Source organism: Nyctibius grandis, chromosome 1, assembly GCF_013368605.1.
Source record: "Nyctibius grandis isolate bNycGra1 chromosome 1, bNycGra1.pri, whole genome shotgun sequence".
NCBI classification, from domain to species: domain Eukaryota; kingdom Metazoa; phylum Chordata; class Aves; order Nyctibiiformes; family Nyctibiidae; genus Nyctibius; species Nyctibius grandis.
In genome coordinates this window covers 99,286,073-99,306,548 of record NC_090658.1, presented here as the reverse complement: position 1 = coordinate 99,306,548, position 20,476 = coordinate 99,286,073, and the positions used below count along the sequence as shown (strand labels likewise).

Sequence of the window (20,476 nt, the reverse complement as noted above, 5' to 3'; positions counted from 1 at the left end):
AACAGAAAAGTGAGACCAAATTTGAAAATTTCAGGCTAATTACTCAAAACAAAGATGCCACTACCTGATATGCTGCATAGAAAATGCCACTTGTTTAGACAGACAGATACCAAGAGCAAACAAAGCTTCTAAAGTATGCACGTCTAGTGCCAAGTTATTATAGGACTGTTTTTCTTTTTTGCATGTTTTAACCTTTTTTGCAACGATATTTATGTATACATTGCATATACAGTGTGAGGAAGAAAAATAACCACGTATGAGGCAGTTAAACAATATGGAAGGTATCCTGCATCAGTGACTGAAAACAGCAGTACAGTAGCAGAAATAGCAGAAGACAAGAGTCATGCAATTATTCTACAAGCCAGATCTTTCTCTTAATATGGGAATTACTTTAAAATACACTGTGTATGTGCACTGGTGCTATGAGATGGCCACTGGGCTATTACTTGTGTAAGAAGGATGCTACCTGGAAGATAATTAAAATTTTAAATAAGCATAATGGAAGCAAAATTTTGGGATGCTTTCCAGAACTGGTCTAAGACTGCTTGAACTACTTTCTAAGGACAGAATGGCAGGAAAGGAACCACCTTTCAGGAGAGGATGGCAAAGTGAGTTGTACAATCCCCTGATCCAGCGACCAACAGGAAACAAGATTTCTCCCCAAAGAAGTTAGAGCAGTATAATCCCGTTTATATTAGCCACAGGGACCATTGCTGTCAGTCAGGGAGATTAACAGGATTGGCTAATGCTTTTTCCTCCCACCTTCCCCCTCCCCCACACACACTCCCTATGCTGAAGTCCAAAAGTGGAGGTGACTTAAGGCTATCCATTAATTCCTCCTAGGGAGGGATTCTTCTCTAGCTGTATAAAAGGATTTATGACAGCTTTATTCCTGCAGAGAGGGTCAAAGAATTTGGACTGGAATGGAGAACTGAAGCCATTATATTACAGAAGAAAAAGATTGAAAGGAAGGAAATTAAATTAGGAAAACATAATTGTCCACTCCTGACTGTAGCTGGCATTATCCTCAGAAAAGCCTGGGCAAAAATAAAGGACTTCAAAATATGGCTCTGGCTGTCACAACATTTTCTATAGTGGCCACTTCAGTTATACATAAGCCCTGCCATGAAAGGAAGGAACTTGATTCTACAAGGAGGTCCAGTGTTTACTGCAGTAATACCATCAGATCACATCCATAATGCTTCTAAAATTTAGCCTTCATACCTGTCAATCATTTTACTAAAGGGCAGTGTTGTTTCTTGCAGCATTAATGCATGAACAAGAGAATAGTCAAAGTAGGTGAAAGACTGTTTAACCCCTATTCCCCTGTCACATTTTTGGAGTGCATCTCATATCTATTCATTATTGGAACAGCAAAGCCATTTAATCATCTCTCTGTTTAATCACAAAGCAATGGTATTGCTGACTGAAAAATCTTCATACATCTCAGCCTCCACTGCTACCATAAATATGACGTCAACCAGGGATAGAAATAGAGAAAAAAAAGATCTCAACAAGCAAGGTATTCTTGTCACTAGGTTCATATACATCATTTATGGTTTATAGGCAAATACAAAGCACACATTAAATCAGTGATTGCTCATTTTTTGTTTGTGCTTGAGTCTAGGATTATTTATAAGCTTTTTCACATATATTTCTATTAATTATTGGTCATTTTAGTGCTTTCATGTAACTAAAATAAACATAGATTTAATGAACACATAACATTATTAGCAAAACCATGTAATTTATCATCTGCAAGAAACATTTATACCTCCTGAGTGATTTTCAGGCAATCTAGGCTACTCTCAGCTAGATCTCGTTATACGGACATGGATACATTTGAAATTAAGGCTCAGACTGTTTCTGCAGGGGAATCAGTGGCTGCAATGTGGTGCAAAACTAGCTTTGAACCAGCTCCGTAGTATGATAAATTATCCCACACTGAGCTCCATGCTGCTGCAGCTAGACTACTGCTGGCACCCTAACAAAGTTAGCTAAAATTTCTGTCTACTGCATCTCCACGGTATTGCACTGGAAGAGAGCAGAAGTATCATGCAAAAAGTGTTTTCCTCAGGCAAAGTCCCCCTAAGGCTCACTCTACCTAGTAGAACTCTTTGCCAAAATCATAATGTCCTAGACTAGATGTGGTTATAGTGCCATGAAACTGCTTTGGCCATTATAGTTTATTTTACTTGGGGGACCAATAAAGCTGTACATTTTTCCTAGCTGAAGTGGCATTTACACAATTATGATTTCCTGACCTGGTTAAACTGCCAAAACCTTTGTAATGAATAGTAAATGTAACTCTTTTCAGTATGCTTTATTTTGCTAATGAATACTTGAAAGATATGAAATGTATTCTTGGTATATAAGCAATACGTAGCTACATTTTCCTCCTCTTCAGTTTGACTGGAAATTTCCCTTCTGTATCACTGCAAATTGGATCAAACCACAAGAATATTTTTCTTTTATGTCCTGTCTTTAATCCCCATCATCTCATCCCAGTGCATACTTGTCATTTTCACAGGAGCTCGCTGAGCCATTTCCTTTCTTTTCATGAAGTTTTGTGTTACTGAAGCTTATGGATATTTTGTTACCAATTTCAGCGAGAGAAGAATTGTGCCCTCATTAATGTACAGGATTATTTTGTGCACGTTCACCAAAGTGTCAGTCACCTCTATATTAAATTTGCCAAGTTAAAGCAATTTTTATTATTAGCATAATTGACTTCCTAATGCCGAAGCAAACATGGATCCTCTTGCTTGTCAAGTAGTTAGTGTTAGAACTAGATTAAACTGGTAAAAATGTTTTTATGTAAAAATAATTTTAATGTAAAAATAGTTTTCACAAGTTTCATTTGATTTTGTATCCTACAATGCTTTACTTATATGGTTGTGAGGCACCTAAAATGTCTGCAATATCTCATATTTTTAAATTAATGTATTTTCAAGCACAACCACAGTATCCATGATACACTAAGATTGGAAGTTGTTTCTGCTCTCATTTCAGTCACTGTGCAGTCGAATGCTTTGTACTATCATTAAATAGTGAGTTAAAGTTACTTCTTTTACTTAAACCTTATTTAAACCCTATTTATCCCCCAAAAAGGTCTAAAAAGTAAGTGCAAGTGAGGGAATGACCATTAATCCGAATTCCAATAGGCTCCTATGGTTGGTATTCCACTGAAAGGTTTTTCAGAGGTTGTGAGGATCTTAATTCCAATCTTCAGATAAGGTCAGCGGAAGCTACATGTATCTTTTATGAAGGAACAGACAAATTATAACTGACAGGCTGTAGACAAAATTGACATTCTGCACAAAAAGTGATACAGAGCTGAGAAGAACGGACTCTGCACAAATTCTTACCTTTCAAAGATGGGGAATTTGGGAATACAAATCGATAGAGAGAGCAGACAAAATTAGAAAAGAAAGTTCTCCACAAACACTTGAAAGAAAGTGATTTTTAAAATGTGTGATTTAAAAGCTAAATGCCCTGGCTTTTATTTGTTTTTTCCTTATAGTTAAATGAATAGGAGAATCAGATGAAGAAATAAATAGTTTAAGGTCAAAGAAACAGAAATTAATTATTCCTTTTCTGTTGAAATTACTAAAAGGACAGAGGCAAATGTAACTTTTTAAAAAGTTGCACCTGGTTTCACACAGCATTTATCAATGAAATACCATTGTATGCACTATTTATGGTCATTAAGGATCATTTTCATGTTTTGAATAGAAACTAGTGACCCTGGGCCTAGGGTTTTCTTAGTGTACTTTGTTTATTTGCAAAATATATAGTTATCTAGTTTCTGGAATGAGAGCAATTTGAAAATAGAACACCGTCACATTTAGAAGCTTAACAAGTTTAGAACAATTCTTATTTTATACAAAGTAGTAGTATGGAACCTGATTGTATGGCCAGAAATGAACAATTAACAATCTGTAATAGAGAAAGGAAAACTTTCTTAGTGTCAACTTAAGGATATGACTGTTTATGTCATTGAAAGTCATTTTACTTTGTCTTTTATTTAATTGATTTTTCAGAACTTCTTTCAAATCATTAGTAACCTCTTAGATGAAGAAAACAAAGAGAAATGGGAAGATGCACAACAGGTAAGATTTGCATTTTGTAACTCATCAATATATAAAAAAATGGAAACTATGTGTATTGTGACATTTACTGTATCAGAAGCCACACATTATTTCAGTAAGTCATGATAAAGTGGAATGTATGGTTTCAAAAATCATGTTACACATACACTCTACTGTAGGTGAAAGAAAATCCTAAGTGAGATGATATATTGGAAATAACTGATCTTTTTCAAAAGGAGTAATTCCAGAACCCACTGGCTAATTCCTCAGATTAAAATTATATTAAGAATATATGGCACTTCTCTTGATGAACAGATTTCCATTACATTTTATAGAATTATTCATTGTGTCTTTCCTTTTGATGTTATAATGAAGTACATACAAAAGCTGAAAAATACTACTGAAGGCTAGCTGCAGTGCTGCTTTTATTAAACAGAACACATCAGAACTCACCTAAAGAACTGACACACCACCACCAAAGAACTTACAGAAATTTAAACAGTAGACCTTTTTTAAAAAGTTATATTTAGGAGAACAGCTGTGATCCTTAAGTCTGACAAATTTCGAAACTAAGTTAGATATTATGATAGCACTTTATAAAATAGTAAATTCTAATAAAAGTTGTTAACTCATAACAAAATAGTTTAAAAATTCAAATCAAAACCTTTTTTTTTTCCTTGGATATAAGTATTTCCTACATGCTTATACCAGAACATTATAGGAAAATGTTAATATTTATGCTCATGAACATGACCATAGAACTATCAAATTTGTTCGACTACAAAAATAACAGTGACAATGGATTGAAAAGATAATTATGTACAGAGGAAAAATTATGGAGGTAGTCAAGGCAGGGAAACATTTCTATATGAAGAATGATTAAACAAAACAGATATTTCAGTATGGAAAAAAAGTCAACTGCTCTTATGCAACAGAAGCTTTTAAAATCAGGAGTGGATTGGAGAATGTGATGTGGGAATGATTAATCCATGAACTCGTGCTTCTTGTAAAATATCTAAAGGACATCAAATAGTAGGAGATTCGGAATTAATACTAGGAGATACTTTTTCTACAGAAAGTCAGGTTGCAGAACTTCTTGCCACTGAAAGTACACGAGTTAAAAAAGTAAATAGACTAATGAAAGAGAACTCAGTATAGGGCTGTTCATGGAAAGATCTCATTTTCGCTTAAGGAAGTCCTTTGGAAAGAAAGTATTAAAGGCTGGGCAAGAATTCCAAAAGAAATATAGCTATGTGCATGCTCCTTTATGCTATTCCTTAGACATCTGTTATCTGCCACTGTCAAAGGCAAGAAAACAGCTTACATGGATCTTTGGTCTGCTCTTGTATGGTCATTGCCACAGTGTTATATAGATATTTATAATTTGTTCACTTTTAATGTGGTTCTTGGTAAATCACTAGGTGTTTGAAGGTCTTTGAAGCTATTTAACTTCATTTTTGTAAGTTCATCTTTATAATGTGACTAAGAAAAGGAAGGTCAGGACTTTTCACTACCAATTCAAACCTTACAGTAGACATATGATGCTGCAGCTGATCCATTGTAATTTAGCCAGCAACTGTATTTTTCTTTTGTTGTTTTTCTGTTCCTCTGTGTAAGAGTTAGCTACAAAAATAGACAAAGTGTGTCATTTTCTTTAGTGGTGGTGGATGGAAGATGAAAAATCACATGCATGTGGGCAGTTTCCATAAACAGCACCAAGATTAAGGAACCAATATTAAGCAACTGTTTTAACCCCACTAATGAACAGACAGGATTCCACTCCTTATGTTATCAGCCTTGTCGTCTTCTACCTCCACCCTGCCTGCTTACCCATGCCATGTCCACCATCTGTCCCATGAAGATCAGGGGATGACAGCACCTAAGAGGAAATGGTGAGAACATGGAGGTTAAAGAGGGAACAACAAATTTCCAGTTCTCTCCCCTCATTGCTGCTGGCAGAAGAAGTGGTGTTGAAAAAGGGAGAGAAGACAAGTTATTTTTACTTTTCTGTAGCTCCTTCTCTCTGCTTGGTAATTCATTGTCTTGTAGACCTGAGTACAGCACTGGTAGGCAGGCAAGAACCCAAGCAAGCACCAAGATGAGCTGAACGCAGGAGTCACGGGGCCATAGCTGCCTGGTGACAAAACTGGGGAATTCACTAAATCTTAGACTCCTGAGCTATGGCACCTGAGGAAACCACACCACTGGTCTTGTTACTGCTCTTGGGCAATTACACAAGCCATCTCAAAGAAACTATTGAAGCAAGTAGTTCTTCATACCAGCTAGGAAGCTGGACTCTGAAGTATTCCTAAGATTCTTTTTTTCCTTCAAAATTGAAAAAAAAAAGGTTTCCTATACAAAATATTGTTTTCTATCATATTTTGGATAAAACACTGAAATGTTATGCTTAAATAGAGTTGGATTTTAAAACAGAAACAACATTATTTGAAACTACTACGTCCTGTGCAAAGACTTTTTTAGTTTTTATGTCAAAATCAAGATAGGAATTGAACTTGAAAAGAATGTGCACAAGTCATTATGTGCTGTGAATGCAATCTAATGCAAACACTATTGACTCATTAAAAAAGAGTAAAGGTGATTCAGTTTCTGGTTCAGCCACTCATCTGACTTTTTTTTGGTGATGGAACATTGCAAAACAAGGGGCAGTCTAACCAACTTTTTTTCTACCTTGCATGGTTTTCTTGAACTCCACAGCTACTGTTAGCAAAGATCTATTAGGTTGTTTTCTGTATTCTTTGCTGGAAAGAAACTCTTACTCACTGTCAGCAAATGGCTGACTTTCTATCAAGTATACAGCTGCAATGCCTCAGCACATCCTTTTTTCTAGATTAAATGCCAGCAGTTGATACCATTAATTACAGGTTGTATAGCATTCAGATAGGCAGCACTCACTTTAATACTTGCCTTTTGTTAAGAGCCAACGTAAAGCACTGCACACAGGAAGCCACTTCAAGTCCATAAGTTTATACCGGTATTTCAAAACACAGGAGTTATTCTGCATATTTTTCATCACCATCTGCTGGCATCCTATTGATTAACCAGTACTTCAGATATATAAAAATGAAGAGTACCTCTATAACACTGACTGTTCAACAGTTTCTGCTGAAGTTATTACTATAAAATTTTATGTGCAAGAACTAGGGTGAAAAAATCTTTTCACTAAAATTTATCCTTAGTACTTAACCTGCGACTGTGTGTGCTATGAAAGAGGTGGATACAAAAACCACATTTTCTACCTCAGTAACTCATTGTTAGGAAAATGGAAGTTGTCTCCTTCACCTGAAGCAGCATTTGCAACCTGTTAGGATCATAAATGTCATGAGAAAGTCTACATAAAAATGGTATTGCTGCCCTACCTTTTATTAAAAAAAAAATCATGTAGAGAACAGAGCACATAATTTTGAAATTCTCTATCCTGAACTGAGCGGCTATGGATCTAGACAGATAAAGCAAGATGAAGATGGAGAGCAGCATGATGGAATTTGTAGTCTCTGTAAGCGTTTTTTAGAGTCTGTAGTGCTGGTAGTGGAAAGAATGGGTTGAATGTTGCTCATAAAGTGAAATTTGGACATCTCACTGATATGAAGAAAAAGGCACCATGAATAGGTCTTCCATTATTTTTCTATTGCAAAATACTGTATTACTGAAAATTGTGCTGTTCATAACAGGCCATAACAAACAAAAATTATGTTTTATGTATGTTATATGAGCAGAATTTTTAAGCTTATTAATAACTGTTTCGACCTTTAATGCAGTTTTGATGATGTATCGTTATTGTTGAATATAACAATTTTTCATGTTTTTGTGATCATAGTAGCTTACAGCTTTGCAAATAAATTCTATTTCTTGGAAATGTACTAGTCTTTACCATTTTGAAAGTCATATTCAGAGGTTGCATTAGCAATACAAAGGCTACTGCAATTTATTTTATTTTATTGTGTCCAGTTTTGGGCTCCCCAGTACAAGACATGGACATAATGGAATGAGCCCAGTGAAAAGCCATGAAGATATTTAGGGGACTGAAGCATCTGATGTGCAAGGAGAAGCTGAAAGAGCTGACACTATTTTGCTTGGAAAAGAGAAAGCTCTGTGGGGATCCTCTCAATGTTAAAAATTCCGGGGGGGAGAGGGGGGGCAGGGGGAGCAGGGAGTAAAGAAGACTGAACGAAACTCTTCTCAGTCAAGTCCAGTGACAGAACAAGAAGCAAGGGGCAAAAATTAAAATACAGCAAATTCCATTTAAATACAAGAAAAACCTTTTCACTGTGAGAGTGATTGAATGCTAGAACATGTTGCGCAGACAGGCTTTGGGGTCTTCATCCTGGGAGATGTTCAAAATCCAGCTGGATGTGGTCCTGGACAACCTGCTAGAGCTGATCTTGCTCTGAGCAGGGTATTGAACAAGATGATCTCCAGGGGCCCCTTCCATCCTCAGCTATTCTATGATTCCACTACTCCACATCAGCAATGAAAATAGTATTACCAGTAACAATTTATATTACTTAAATATTGGTTAAAGCAACAGAGGTTTAAAATGCTGGAGAGGCCATGGTAAGATTTGCATTCAGCTGTCTGTGTCAATATTTCTGAGTGATTGAAAATATCTTCCAGAAGAAGAAAGAATATTTTAATTAGAATTAATCTGGAATATGAAATGCTTTAGCCATTAGTGAAAGCAATGGCCAGTAAAATTTTTTTTTATAAGTGCAGTGACTTAGAGCAAACATCCCACAGGTTCAGTACGAAGCTGATTTCATGTAGCTTTATAGGAAGTAGTGTCTGTTCACATGAGGATCTAATGACAAAATGGTTGTTTTACAGTGACAGAAAATGTTCAGTATTGAAGCATGGTAAGAGCAGTTTGACTGTTAAGTCTCACATTTCATTTGATGGCATTTAGATTTTATTTGAATTTGCTGCTGTAGATTTTGGTATTATAGTTAATGTCATGTCTGACCTTCCTTTGTTAGATCTATCAGGGCTCAGTGGAGCTAATGCAGGTGATTGAAGATTTTATACACATTGTTGGAATGGGAATGATGGACTTCCAGAATTCATACCTAATGACTGGAAATGTAGGTAAGAAATAGGAATTTCTTCTATCAAATTTATGACCTATTGAAAATCAGAAATTGCAAGTATGTACTATAGAGTTGCTGCTTCTATCACAGTCCAGATTGGGCTGGTCCTCCTCCTCCAGATTATTTCTGTTGCTTGGTTATCTCCTCTCTGGTTTAACACAGTCATTATGCCTTACACATTGGACTTCTCCATAATCATATCTCAAGATCTAAATGCAAAGTTTCAGAATCTAAATAAAATTCAGAAAATACTCATCAGAATACTGTGAACTGTAGGTATATGTTAGAGCATTTCCAGGATGTATAGTGTTTCAAATGGTAATTTAGAAAATCGTGTTAATTAAGATAACAATGATATACTTAATAGCTTGAGAAATGTTAATTTTGTTGACATTTTCTCTTTTAATATTCTATTCTCCCAAAGAACACTCTTTGCACATGTTATAGTGTGATAATAATCAGCATAGACAGATAAGCAATAATTAAAAAAAAATCTATTAGTTGCCGCCTATGGTTTCTTACATAATTTTTTTCTGTGTGTGACAGTTTCAAAATTTTATTCAGATTTATTTTTCAAACTTTGTTTTCAGCACTGGAAAGTCGCCAGGCAATATAACTGAATAATAGCAAACATCAAATGTGAAGACTCTTGGCAACTTAATGCCACTTATTAGTAGCGATAAATGCCTGTGCAATATCACATTTTATTAAAAATTCAACCAAAAAAATTAGTTTGAAAAGGTATTTTCTAAGCATTTTGTCTTTGCTTAATATCTTCCTTATTCATTTAACTTTCTATAGCTGCACTTTTTTAACGCCGGGAAATTATTAGGTAGTTGTATGTAATGAACCAACTCAAAATATGTGTTTGTCTGATAGCAAAACTTCTGGTGTCAATACATTCTTTCAGGTTTTCAGTTAACAGTCCTGCATCTATATGTCAGTCAGTTCTTCAGCAAGTCATTAGAATTACTTAGAAAATCATTTAGAAATTAGTTGGCAGAATAAAGCAGGGAAATTGTTAGAATGTCACTATTGAAAATCTAACTTGCTGTGTAATAAGAAATATTCATTATTGTTGTCCCGTTCATATTTAGATTGACAGGACTGTAAATGCTAGCCCTGTAAGCACAGCCTTGTGTTGGAAATGTGTCAAAGAACTCACTGAAAAGAGCTCTAGCAGTCTTAAAATGTTTAAAACATTTCAGTAGTTAGTATGGGGAACTTCAGCTTTTAAACAGTGATTTATTATTTGTTTACTGTTTGCACTGTAGTACCACTTAAAGCTTCTTCCAGTTGTCAGTCCTTCATTGTGCCAGACCCTGCACAAATTTATAAAGAAAAGACAGTATCTTTCTTGAAATGCTTGTTCCATGACACTTTTATGACAAAATAAAAAGATGAGCTTATTTAAAGAGCACAGCTCGTGCTCCTTGGCATGTTGTACTGCATTCTGATCTGTTTGTCCTCTGAAAAAAATGTGAAAAAAACACTGGAAAATGTTTTAAGAAGACACATTCAAATAACCTGTGTCTCTATATATTCATGGCTTCAAATAGGAAACAGCAACAACTTTCCAATTGAATCAGAAACCATGCTGTGTACTGGCTAGTCTAGATAACTGCATAATCTTAACAGTTTTTCTTTTGATCATCCTTTTCTTCACACATATATTTTTAGGCACTCAGGAGTAGGTCTGTTCTTAACTATATAATGGTCAGAGGAATAGAAAGAAACTGAGAAAAGTAAAATGAATGTATAGGTTTGTTCTGACTACCTAGCTCTGTGCCTTGACATACCGGCATGAGTTTATCCTCTCTTTGCTCGGTCAACCGTCAAAAAAGGACAGGGTCACTGCTGTGCAACTCATTGACCAGAATGATTGCACTCAGGTGACGTGGTGAGATGGGCATTGAAGATTATTATCAGCAAGGAGTAATTTCTTATTTTCATGAACAAGGAAGGAATGTGTCTGGAATAATTTGCTTTTAGTGTAGTTATCCTCAGGGGGTTGGTGTGACTGTGTCTGACTGGCTAGGTACTTGGAACTTAGGGAACGTTCATGTTGATCTCAACTGAGAGGAATGAACTATGCAGTTGTTGTTGTCTTGTCTTAGCATTAATTCTGCTGTACCAACAAGAGTGTAAAAATGTGTGAGGTCTCGTTTGTAATTTGAAATAACATTCTTGTCATTTAAGTCAGCAAACACATTCCAGGCAGGAAGCATATATGTGCAGAAAGGAGGCCCAACTTTTATATATTCATCTTCAAAAAGGACTATCCAATACTTATTCCGTAGTTATTTACCATAAAATATTCCCTCAGCACCTTCAGATATTTTAAATGCCTTTTGCCATATTTTCATTTTAGAATCACTTTACAGTTCAGATATATGAGAGAAAGGATTCAATACTAAAGAAGAATTGCTGCTTCTTGTCAGAAAAAAAAAAGCAGTTCTGTAGCAAATTTCACAGTATTGCACTGAGTTCTTGGATTCCTTCTGCTAATTTCAGTTTACAAGTGAATTTCTAATTAAATAGAAGTGATGGCACTATAGTGGTCCATATACAATTTGAACATCCAATTGTGTTTGGCGGATATGCTAATCTTCTGCGATCCTCTGCAGACGGAATTTTATTTTCTCTTTCTTTCAAGACACAGATGCAAGAAACAGTGGCTTAACAAGTTACTACACAACAGACATGCTGTAATGACCATCCATTGCACATTCTCAGTTCATGGCTCATGGGAAGTGATGAAATTACCTTGACTATATGGTAGGCTATACCAAGCCACATTATTATACATTTGGAAATAGCTAAGAAGGTCCATAAGGACAGTTGCCATGCCACTGTTAAACTATTCAGTGTGGTGGCTTTTAACTCCAGTTTTTCATTGCTTCTGAACGAAACATCAGAGACTGGTTCCAAACCCAGATGATCCAATATCTGTGCTTTGGGTTTTATTTAGGCAACTCACTCAAATCAAATGCATTTGAGTTGTCAAATCAAATGCATTGAGCAAGGCCCATCTCCTCTTAGCTCTACTCTCAAGGATAGAGAATATGATATGAAAAACTTAGCAAATATAAAAGCAACTATTTGCTTTGATCATGCATGGCAGGGACAGATGGTATTTGTTTTATTTGTTCTATATTATATTCCTTTAAGAAACAATTAGGTGAAATACAAGCCTCTGATAGGAGGTGGAAACCTCCTTCCTCATCCTGCTCCTTCTCTTCTTCCTCCTCCTCCTCCTGCACCTCCTCCTCCTCCTCAGGACCAGCTGAGCAGGCACAGGAAAAGAATAGTGTGAAAAAACAGGAGCTCTTGCTACCACTCAGAGTCCCTGAATTAGCTGAAAGCACAGACCATGCAAGGATACAGCATGCAGTGGGAGAAAAGCTTTTAAACTGTATTACCATTTGGTGTTAACCACTTGCTTTCAGTTCTCTCTGTTTTAAAAGATGAGTTCCTGATTTTAGATCAAAGAATTAATCTTGGCTTTTAACAGCCTTTTGAACTTTTTTTGAGAGCTAAAGGCTTCAGCAAATCCACCTCAGGGCTTTGGCCAATTTGGGGTCCCATCACAGTAAACCATTAAGAGTTCTGAAGAAATGTACTAAAAGGTGGCTGAACTGCTATAAAGAGATATTCATCCTTTAATTTAAAAAAAAATTGCTAGACTGGAAGATTGGAGGGCCATAAGCATAGCTGTCTTTAAAGGTATAGGTGGAATGTGGAACTGGAAATAGGGAGCAGTATTAGGAGATACATATTTCTATGGCAGATTAGGATTCTTTTGTAAAGGAAAATTTTCCCTCTGTTGTGAAATACATTTCCTTAAGAGCAGCCACCAAAAAATGGTTAAAGGAGACTCTCTTGTCAAAAAACAGCTTACAGCTCTTAGAAGATATTAATGATAACACCATAAAATCTTGAAGTGCAGTGTGTTGTCGTGGATGTTATTTGGAACTGACAGAAAATAAACAGAATTTTCAGCATGAGAAAAGCCACTTTTTGTTAATGTTAATTTTATGAATACTGATGTTTGAGTGATCAGTAATGTTCAAAAATATGCAGATATCACAAAGTTATTTAGACTAGTCGAAGCCAGGAAAAACTGAAGATCTCCATGGGGAATAGCAAAATGAAAAGAAGGGGATATCCACTGGCAGATTAAATTCAGTGTTGACAGAGCATATAAGAGGGAGTAGTTAAAACCATACATAATGTAGGAATCTAAAAGAATTCAGTAAAAACCCATGGTCACTTTTCAGCAGAGCTCAGAGGAAAAAACAGCATTAGTGTGCAAAAAGAGCAGTCTAAAGAAAATATAGATTTGTTTAAATTTTTGGTAGCCATCACTTGCAATGCTCTTTTCAATTGAGATTATATGGCTGGGATTCATTTTACTTACTTTAAGCATCACAAAGTTTGCCCTAAGCTTTCTTTATAGTCAAGGGAAACTTGCTTAGGAGAACAATTCATACCATCTCAGACATCTGAAGTAAGGGCATGGGTTGCCTTCTGGAAGTTCTTCCACTGGCTATAAAGACAGTCTAGTGACTAGCTTAGGATTGAGTGATTCAAGAGGAGTGCTACTTTGTGAGTAAATAAAACCTGTGAACAGAGAGAGGTTCAGAGTTGCATGATTAAAAAAATAACAGATTGAGAACTGGAATGATTAGAATAGATATTTGAGAACAGATAGTTAAAAGGGACTAGATGTACACAACTGAAAAGTGAATTAAAAGAGAAACTAAGCTGACATCTCTGTTTAATCTTGCTCACAGGAAAAACAGATTCTTAACTAAACTATACATTAACACATTTAATTCTGAATGAGCATGAGGCCAAGGTCTTAAGAGGAATAAAATAAAAACAAATAGAAATCTATGTGGTGGCTGCAGCTAGCTATAATATTATATGAAATAAATTAAGAGGTGTAAGCCATGCTTCCATGCATAGATGAGCTTCTAACTAACAGTCTGTTATCTCTCTACTTAAAAATGGCTACTGTGACACTGGTACCCTGATGAGTAATCTGATCCAGTATAGTAATTAACATGTAATTTTTCATTTAAGATTTCGTACTGAAATGCATAGATAAGCTTTAAAAATATTGCCAGAGAACAAAGTCTAATTTCTGCCTTCACAGACAGTCTAGGGTTGCCGTAGGGGAGAAAATTATTTTAAAACAGTGTCCGTTGTCTCAAGTCTTTGCATACTTTCTTGTTCCCCCTTCAATCTTCCATTCCATGTTCATATCCATGAAATTTGTACCAAAAGGTTAAATAAACCTGTAGGCTTATGGAGTGTATTTTAAAATTTTCCAGTCCTGGCTAGAGGTAAGTAGAAAAGTTAGTGACAAAAGGAGCTTTTGGAAGATGTACTTACTCTAGCTATAAGACACAAACAATGGTACACCTGCTGAGCTTTGGGAATCCTAGAAAATGAGCAAGCTAGATTTCTGTCTGTTACTGTGGGTTCATTCACCTTTTCCCAAGGTAAGATTTTTAGGTTTTGTAAATTTTAGATCCTGTTCATGCTGTTTAGAAACCTCTCCACATTATATGGTTCTTTTACTTATCCTAATGGCATTTGTGTAGTCTGCTTATCTTTTTTGTATCAGAGTTAGTGATGCATATCTTAAATGTGGCCCTCGAGATCCTCTGACTCATATATCATAAATATCGTACTCACCTAAAATATACCAAAATAAACCAATTCTTTGGTTTTAACGTTTGAAAGGGTCTTTTTTCAAATATGTTAAGGAAGACAGAAAAAAAGCCACAGCATCAATATTAACTTGCCCGAAGTTGTAAATAAAATGTCTAAAATTTTCAGTCAGGAAATAACTATTTTAATAATTACATAGACATATACTCAGGATTAAATTGTAATGAAATTACTGCTTGTTCTCAGTCTGTGTAGTGCTAAAGCACAGTATTGTGAATTTTAAAGTGGATACTCGTTGTTAATAAAAATTCAGCTGGTAAAAGTCCAACATTTTCTCCCAATAGAAAGAAAATTAGACCTGTCAGACAAATGAAAATGCAAATTCCATAGAATGGCCCAAACCAGCCATTCAGATCTCTCTCCTCTTTCCATCAAGTTATTCCAGAATACTCCATGTTTTCACAAAGCAAAATTTAAGGGGAAAGCCTTTAAGGAACCACTGTGTGCATTGCACTTATTATTTTTAAGAAGGTGAACAGGAATCATTTCTTGTAGAGTGTCATAGTTCATGTGTAAATACCTCTGTAATGATTAATATAGTTATGTTTGGTTTTGTCAAGGATAAATTTTCACAAGCAAAAAATACAGTGAAACTTGCATGGTTTTGCAATGAAATGCATTCCTAATAGATATAAAAACACAAGTCCCCTTTAATTCATGGAGTATTTATATTCTCTTCAGATTCTACCTACCTTTTGAATAACTAGTAAAATACACACCAAAGTAAGCAATATTTAGCTAACAATCTTTTCTTATATTTTATTACATAATTGTGCTATATAGTCTTTTGCCATTTTCCATGGTCTAATATCCCATTTCTTCTCAAAATAGCCTGAAAGAGTCGGTGGCCACCATCTTCCCATTTCAGGCTAGAATCTTGCTTTTATGACTGTGTCTATAAACATGAATCAGAAAGGACCAAATGAAGGCTTGAGAACTGTCCCACAGTTATCCATACTCTTTAATTCCTGGCACCTGCCCCGTGTCAAGGCGTGGTTCAGGGTATAGTCCAGGTGAGAAACCAGTCCTAGTAGGTGTAACTAATGCTTTTCTCATTGCACTGTCGTGCATAGTAGGTCACGTTCTGTTCTTGGAGAGCGAGCATCGTGGTCAGAGCAGTTACAAGTTTTGCCATCTGCCCCCTGTTCTTTTAATTCATGACTTTGGCTCCTGGTCTTAATCCTGTTAGTTTCACACTCAGATGTGGTCCACCAGTCTTTCCTGCCCCAAACTGCACACTGTCGGCTGAGCAGATGCTCTATTATGTGAAAGTGGGCATCTGTCACATTTCTTTCTTCACTCCTCAAAAAATCCTTCAACTCCCAAGATTCATACACAGCTAGTGTCACTCCCCTGTTTCCCTATTCTTCATTTGCTCAAACCATGTGTAACAATTTTCTCATGGCTAAAGGCTACCAGAAGAGACAGTTTTCAGAGAAAAATAGACAAAAGAATAGGAAAACTACAGAGAAAGGTAAATTAGAATTTTTTTATAGAATCATAGAATGGTTTGGATTGGAAGGGACCTTAAATATCATCTAGTTCCAACCCCCCTGCCACAGGCAGGGACACCTTCCACTAGACCAGGTTGCTCAAAGCCTCATCCAACCTGGCCTTGAACACTGCCCTTATATACTTCTGCTCAATATATATTCATATAATTTCCTTTGCAGCAGCCTCAGCAATTCCTTGATCAGATCAATATGTTGCCTTTCAGAAGACTCAAGCTTTCTCCACTGATTAAAGGGGGAAAACTTCATGCACACTTTGAAGGTCTAGCTCATCACAGCATCTGACTTAGTGCCTGAAGTAAATGATCGAGAGCTCATATTTCTTTCTCAATATCAAATAAGCTTATTAAATGATTCACGTTCCCTGAAAACTTAGCTGTGAACAGTGCATAAAAGAGTAGATTTTTTTTCTTTCTTTTCTAAAACTGCATGCTCAATGATCCTGAGGAAATACAGCTCTCAGTTACTTAAGATTTAAAGTTACTAATATCAAGGGAATGTCTATATGAACTTTTATCAAACAATCTTCACAAATGCGGATAAAAATCTAACTTAATTCTATGGCTATATTCTAAGTAATAGTCATAATTCACTAGCAGGTTTTGTGTATATGATTTATTAATTATCCTTAAAGGTAAAGCTAAATAAATAAACCATTCAGTATTTTTAAATGGGTGCTATAGGAAACTGGGATAATCTAACATGTTTCCCTTTGCTACCTTTGCTACCTTATATTACCACGGTAAGATACAGTGGAGTAAAAGATTCTAAAGAAATGGAAACTATAAAACATGCACACAGACAGGCTTCGGTCTAATTAAAAAGAAATGCCTCCAACTGAAACAGGAAGCAGTGTCTGCAGCCCATTTGTGGAAATAACTTTTTACAACATTTAGGTATATGTATCTTAGATTCTTGTATCATTCCTAAATTTCTACCTCTGTAAATTCTTTTCTGAATCATTCTGTTTATGGGTCCCTTTTTACATGAGGAAATGAAAGATGGTGTTTTCTAAAGGAATCATCTGTTTTATGACAGGCCATATTTTAACAGGTGCACTTAAGTGTTGCCCTGAGAAATTAAATATCTGAGTTTATTTACGCCTTTGCCTTGGACAGCTGCATCTTTAGATGACTCCCAACAATTTCCAAGTAAAATGAAGCTTAGGGGGTTAGAAATTAAGAATCTGTGGTGGTAGCTTTGAGTTAATGGAGTAACTGCACACCCAAGAGAGTATTACTATTTCATTTTAAGGTAGTGCCAAGAGGCAACAATCGCATTCAGTGAAGTATAGTTTCAAGATATTCCAGACAATACAGTCTTCCACTTAAAGAGGGGAGGCACTGGAGTGTCACAGTCTGATAACAAGATGCCATTCTGCACAGACTGATGACTCATTCTAGGATTTTGTGTCTCTGTAAGGCAGTCACCACAAGAGCATCCAGCCATCATCTGGTGGTGCATCAGCTAGAGGTGATCAGCTGGAGATGATGTGACTAAGTGCTGTAAATAGCAAAGTTCACCCTCAGTTTTAATGATTTCTGCAGGGTTTTGGTACTGACTCACTACTGAAAATGAAAGAAGGAAAATTAAATAGAATGAAAGTAAAAATCCGTAAATAAAAAGTAGTTAAAATAAGTATAAAACCAAGGAATCATACTTTCAGCTGGTAAAAACTAGCAAAAGTCAGTGGAAGTAGACTGATTTCCTGTCTGAGACTCTGGAATCAACAGACAATATTACTCACAAAGACTTAAGAGACAGCTATTAATTCTACATGTTACTTGCAGTGTGTCAGAGGAAGGTCTGTTAACCAAAACTGAGCTCCACTGTGAATGTGGAAGTATCATGGTTTATACCAAGCTAAGGATGTGGCATATCAGCTGCCAAAGTTTGTTTTCATTTTCTGGCTTTTCAGGGAAAACAAAAAATGCAAATAAAAAAAAACCCAACCAAGCCCCCAAAACCAAAAAAAAACCCCAACAAAACCAGAAACAACAATAAAAACCCCAAACCAACAAACAAACAAAGAAATAAACAGAAAAGGAAGGGAAAGGACTTCTATCTAGAATACTAGATAAAACAACCTGCTGTGTTGAAAAAGTATACGATTTCCTCAATGATGACTGTAGGTTTAACTCCAAATAGCAGTACAGATCTGCATTTTTTAAACTGCATATCCTGAAAGTAACGTAACAATTGAGGTAACAAACTGGATAAGCATATTTCATTTTTCAAGTCAGTTTCATGTTGGCATTGGTGGATTATTAATATCAGACAAAAGTAGTTTTATGGTAAATAATTATTTTGGCAGTGGAGCTATAAGATATTGTTGAGATCAAACTTCAAAGCCATGTAAACATATGCAGATATAATTCTGAATAATTACATAGAATCATAAAATCATTTTTGTTAGAAGAGACCTTGAGATGATCAAGTCCAACTGTTAACCTAGCACTACCGAGTCCACCACTAAACCATGTCCCTAAACACCACATTTACACGTCTTTTAAATACCTCCAGCTATGGTGACTCCACCACTTCCCCGGGCAGCCTGTTCCAATGCTTGACAACCCTTTTGGTGAAGAATTTTTTCCTAATATCCAATCTAAACCTCCCCTGGCGCAACTTGAGGCCATTTCCTCAATTATGTTTGTGCCTGTGTAATCGTTTTTTTTTTTTACTATGGAGAGTTGAACTTCAGTATATGGACCAAAGATACTATGCATATCTCTGCAATTCACTTAAGATCAGATTGTATAATAGTAAGAGAGCTAAGAGTGTCAGTAAGATCAGTTCAAAGCATCCCAAAGCATCCATATACTGGGTTTGCTAAAATCAAGAACAGGGTCTGAAAGTTATGAAGTATCTTTTGTGCCTCGTGATTTCTGAACCCGTAAGTTCACTCATTTCATGGGTTTTGTTTTGCTTTCCCTTGACTTTCGCTGTGAGTTTTAGGACCCTATTTGCTGCTCTGGCTCAAGGCTGAGATAGAGGATCTATGATAAGGTTTGTGATATAAATCAGAGGATTGTTCTACTATGGATGAATATAGCTTTTTCCCACCTTGGAAAATTTCAGGACGAACTCTGTAAAAGATTATTTTCTTTTTTTTTTTCTTTTTTTTTTCTTTCTCTACGTCTCCTTTACAGAGGGAAGAAAAACTTTTTCTCGCTCAAAGAATATGGTACAGCGCTGTGGCCTGCAGTGTTTGAATGGTACTAAATGCAAGGAGCGCAAATGTTAGAATTGCCCTGCAGTGGTGCCAAGTAGCTTGATATTGTTCTGGTTGTTTTTCTTTTTTTGTTTTAACAAACACTCTCCACATACATGGAGACGTGTAATCAGCCATAGGCAGCATTCCTCTGTAAATCTTTTAGAAAAGATACTTGATCTCATTACATGAATGACTTTTCATATAATCTGTGGTTGGTTCAAAGCTTATGCTGTTCTTTAACTTATAAGGTCTTCCACTTTTAGTGCTAATTACATTAGTTTATAGTTAGCAGTTTTAGTTATATGCCATTTTTTGTAATCCATTGCTATTAAAATCTTATGGCCTCATACTATCTTCTGTTACTCAGTAGTCAAGTATCTTGAAGGAAGGTAGATTTCAAGTACATCTATGGGAAAATAGTATATTAGTATAGTAACTTGTCTAGAAAATCCTGTCTCTAGTCCTGTTGTAGAACAGCTAGAATGTGAGCTGATCTCAAAGGCAAATACTTGGGAACCAATTCGTATGTGTATAAATTGTGCTCTTTGATGAAACATATTTCCTCCCTATATTGACACCAAAATCTCATCTCCAATAAAGCAGAGGAACGAAAAGAGACTGGCCTGCCCAAAGGGAAGAAACTGTGGGACAGTCATCAGAATGACTGGATCTTCAGGGACTGGCAGTCAGGCAGGCTGCTCCATCCGCATATACAAGATTTTTCCCATTTCTGAGGGAAGCATTTATCAAAAATACAGCAAGCTTATCCCCTCCTTTCTCATTTTTACCTCAAGAGGGTACAATATGTTCATA

The 20,476-nt window shown here is 35.9% G+C and overlaps 1 protein-coding gene across 1 annotated transcript in view; it reads left to right on the top strand.

The window, feature by feature from the left end:
- Nucleotides 1–20,476, top strand: part of ADGRB3 (adhesion G protein-coupled receptor B3) — a 492,392-nt gene that overhangs the window by 247,086 nt on the left and 224,830 nt on the right. Inside the window, exons 10-11 of the mRNA XM_068399003.1 lie at nucleotides 4,044–4,112; nucleotides 9,083–9,191. Of these exons, the coding sequence (XP_068255104.1) occupies nucleotides 4,044–4,112; nucleotides 9,083–9,191 (178 nt within the window). The remainder of the gene's footprint in view (nucleotides 1–4,043; nucleotides 4,113–9,082; nucleotides 9,192–20,476) is intronic.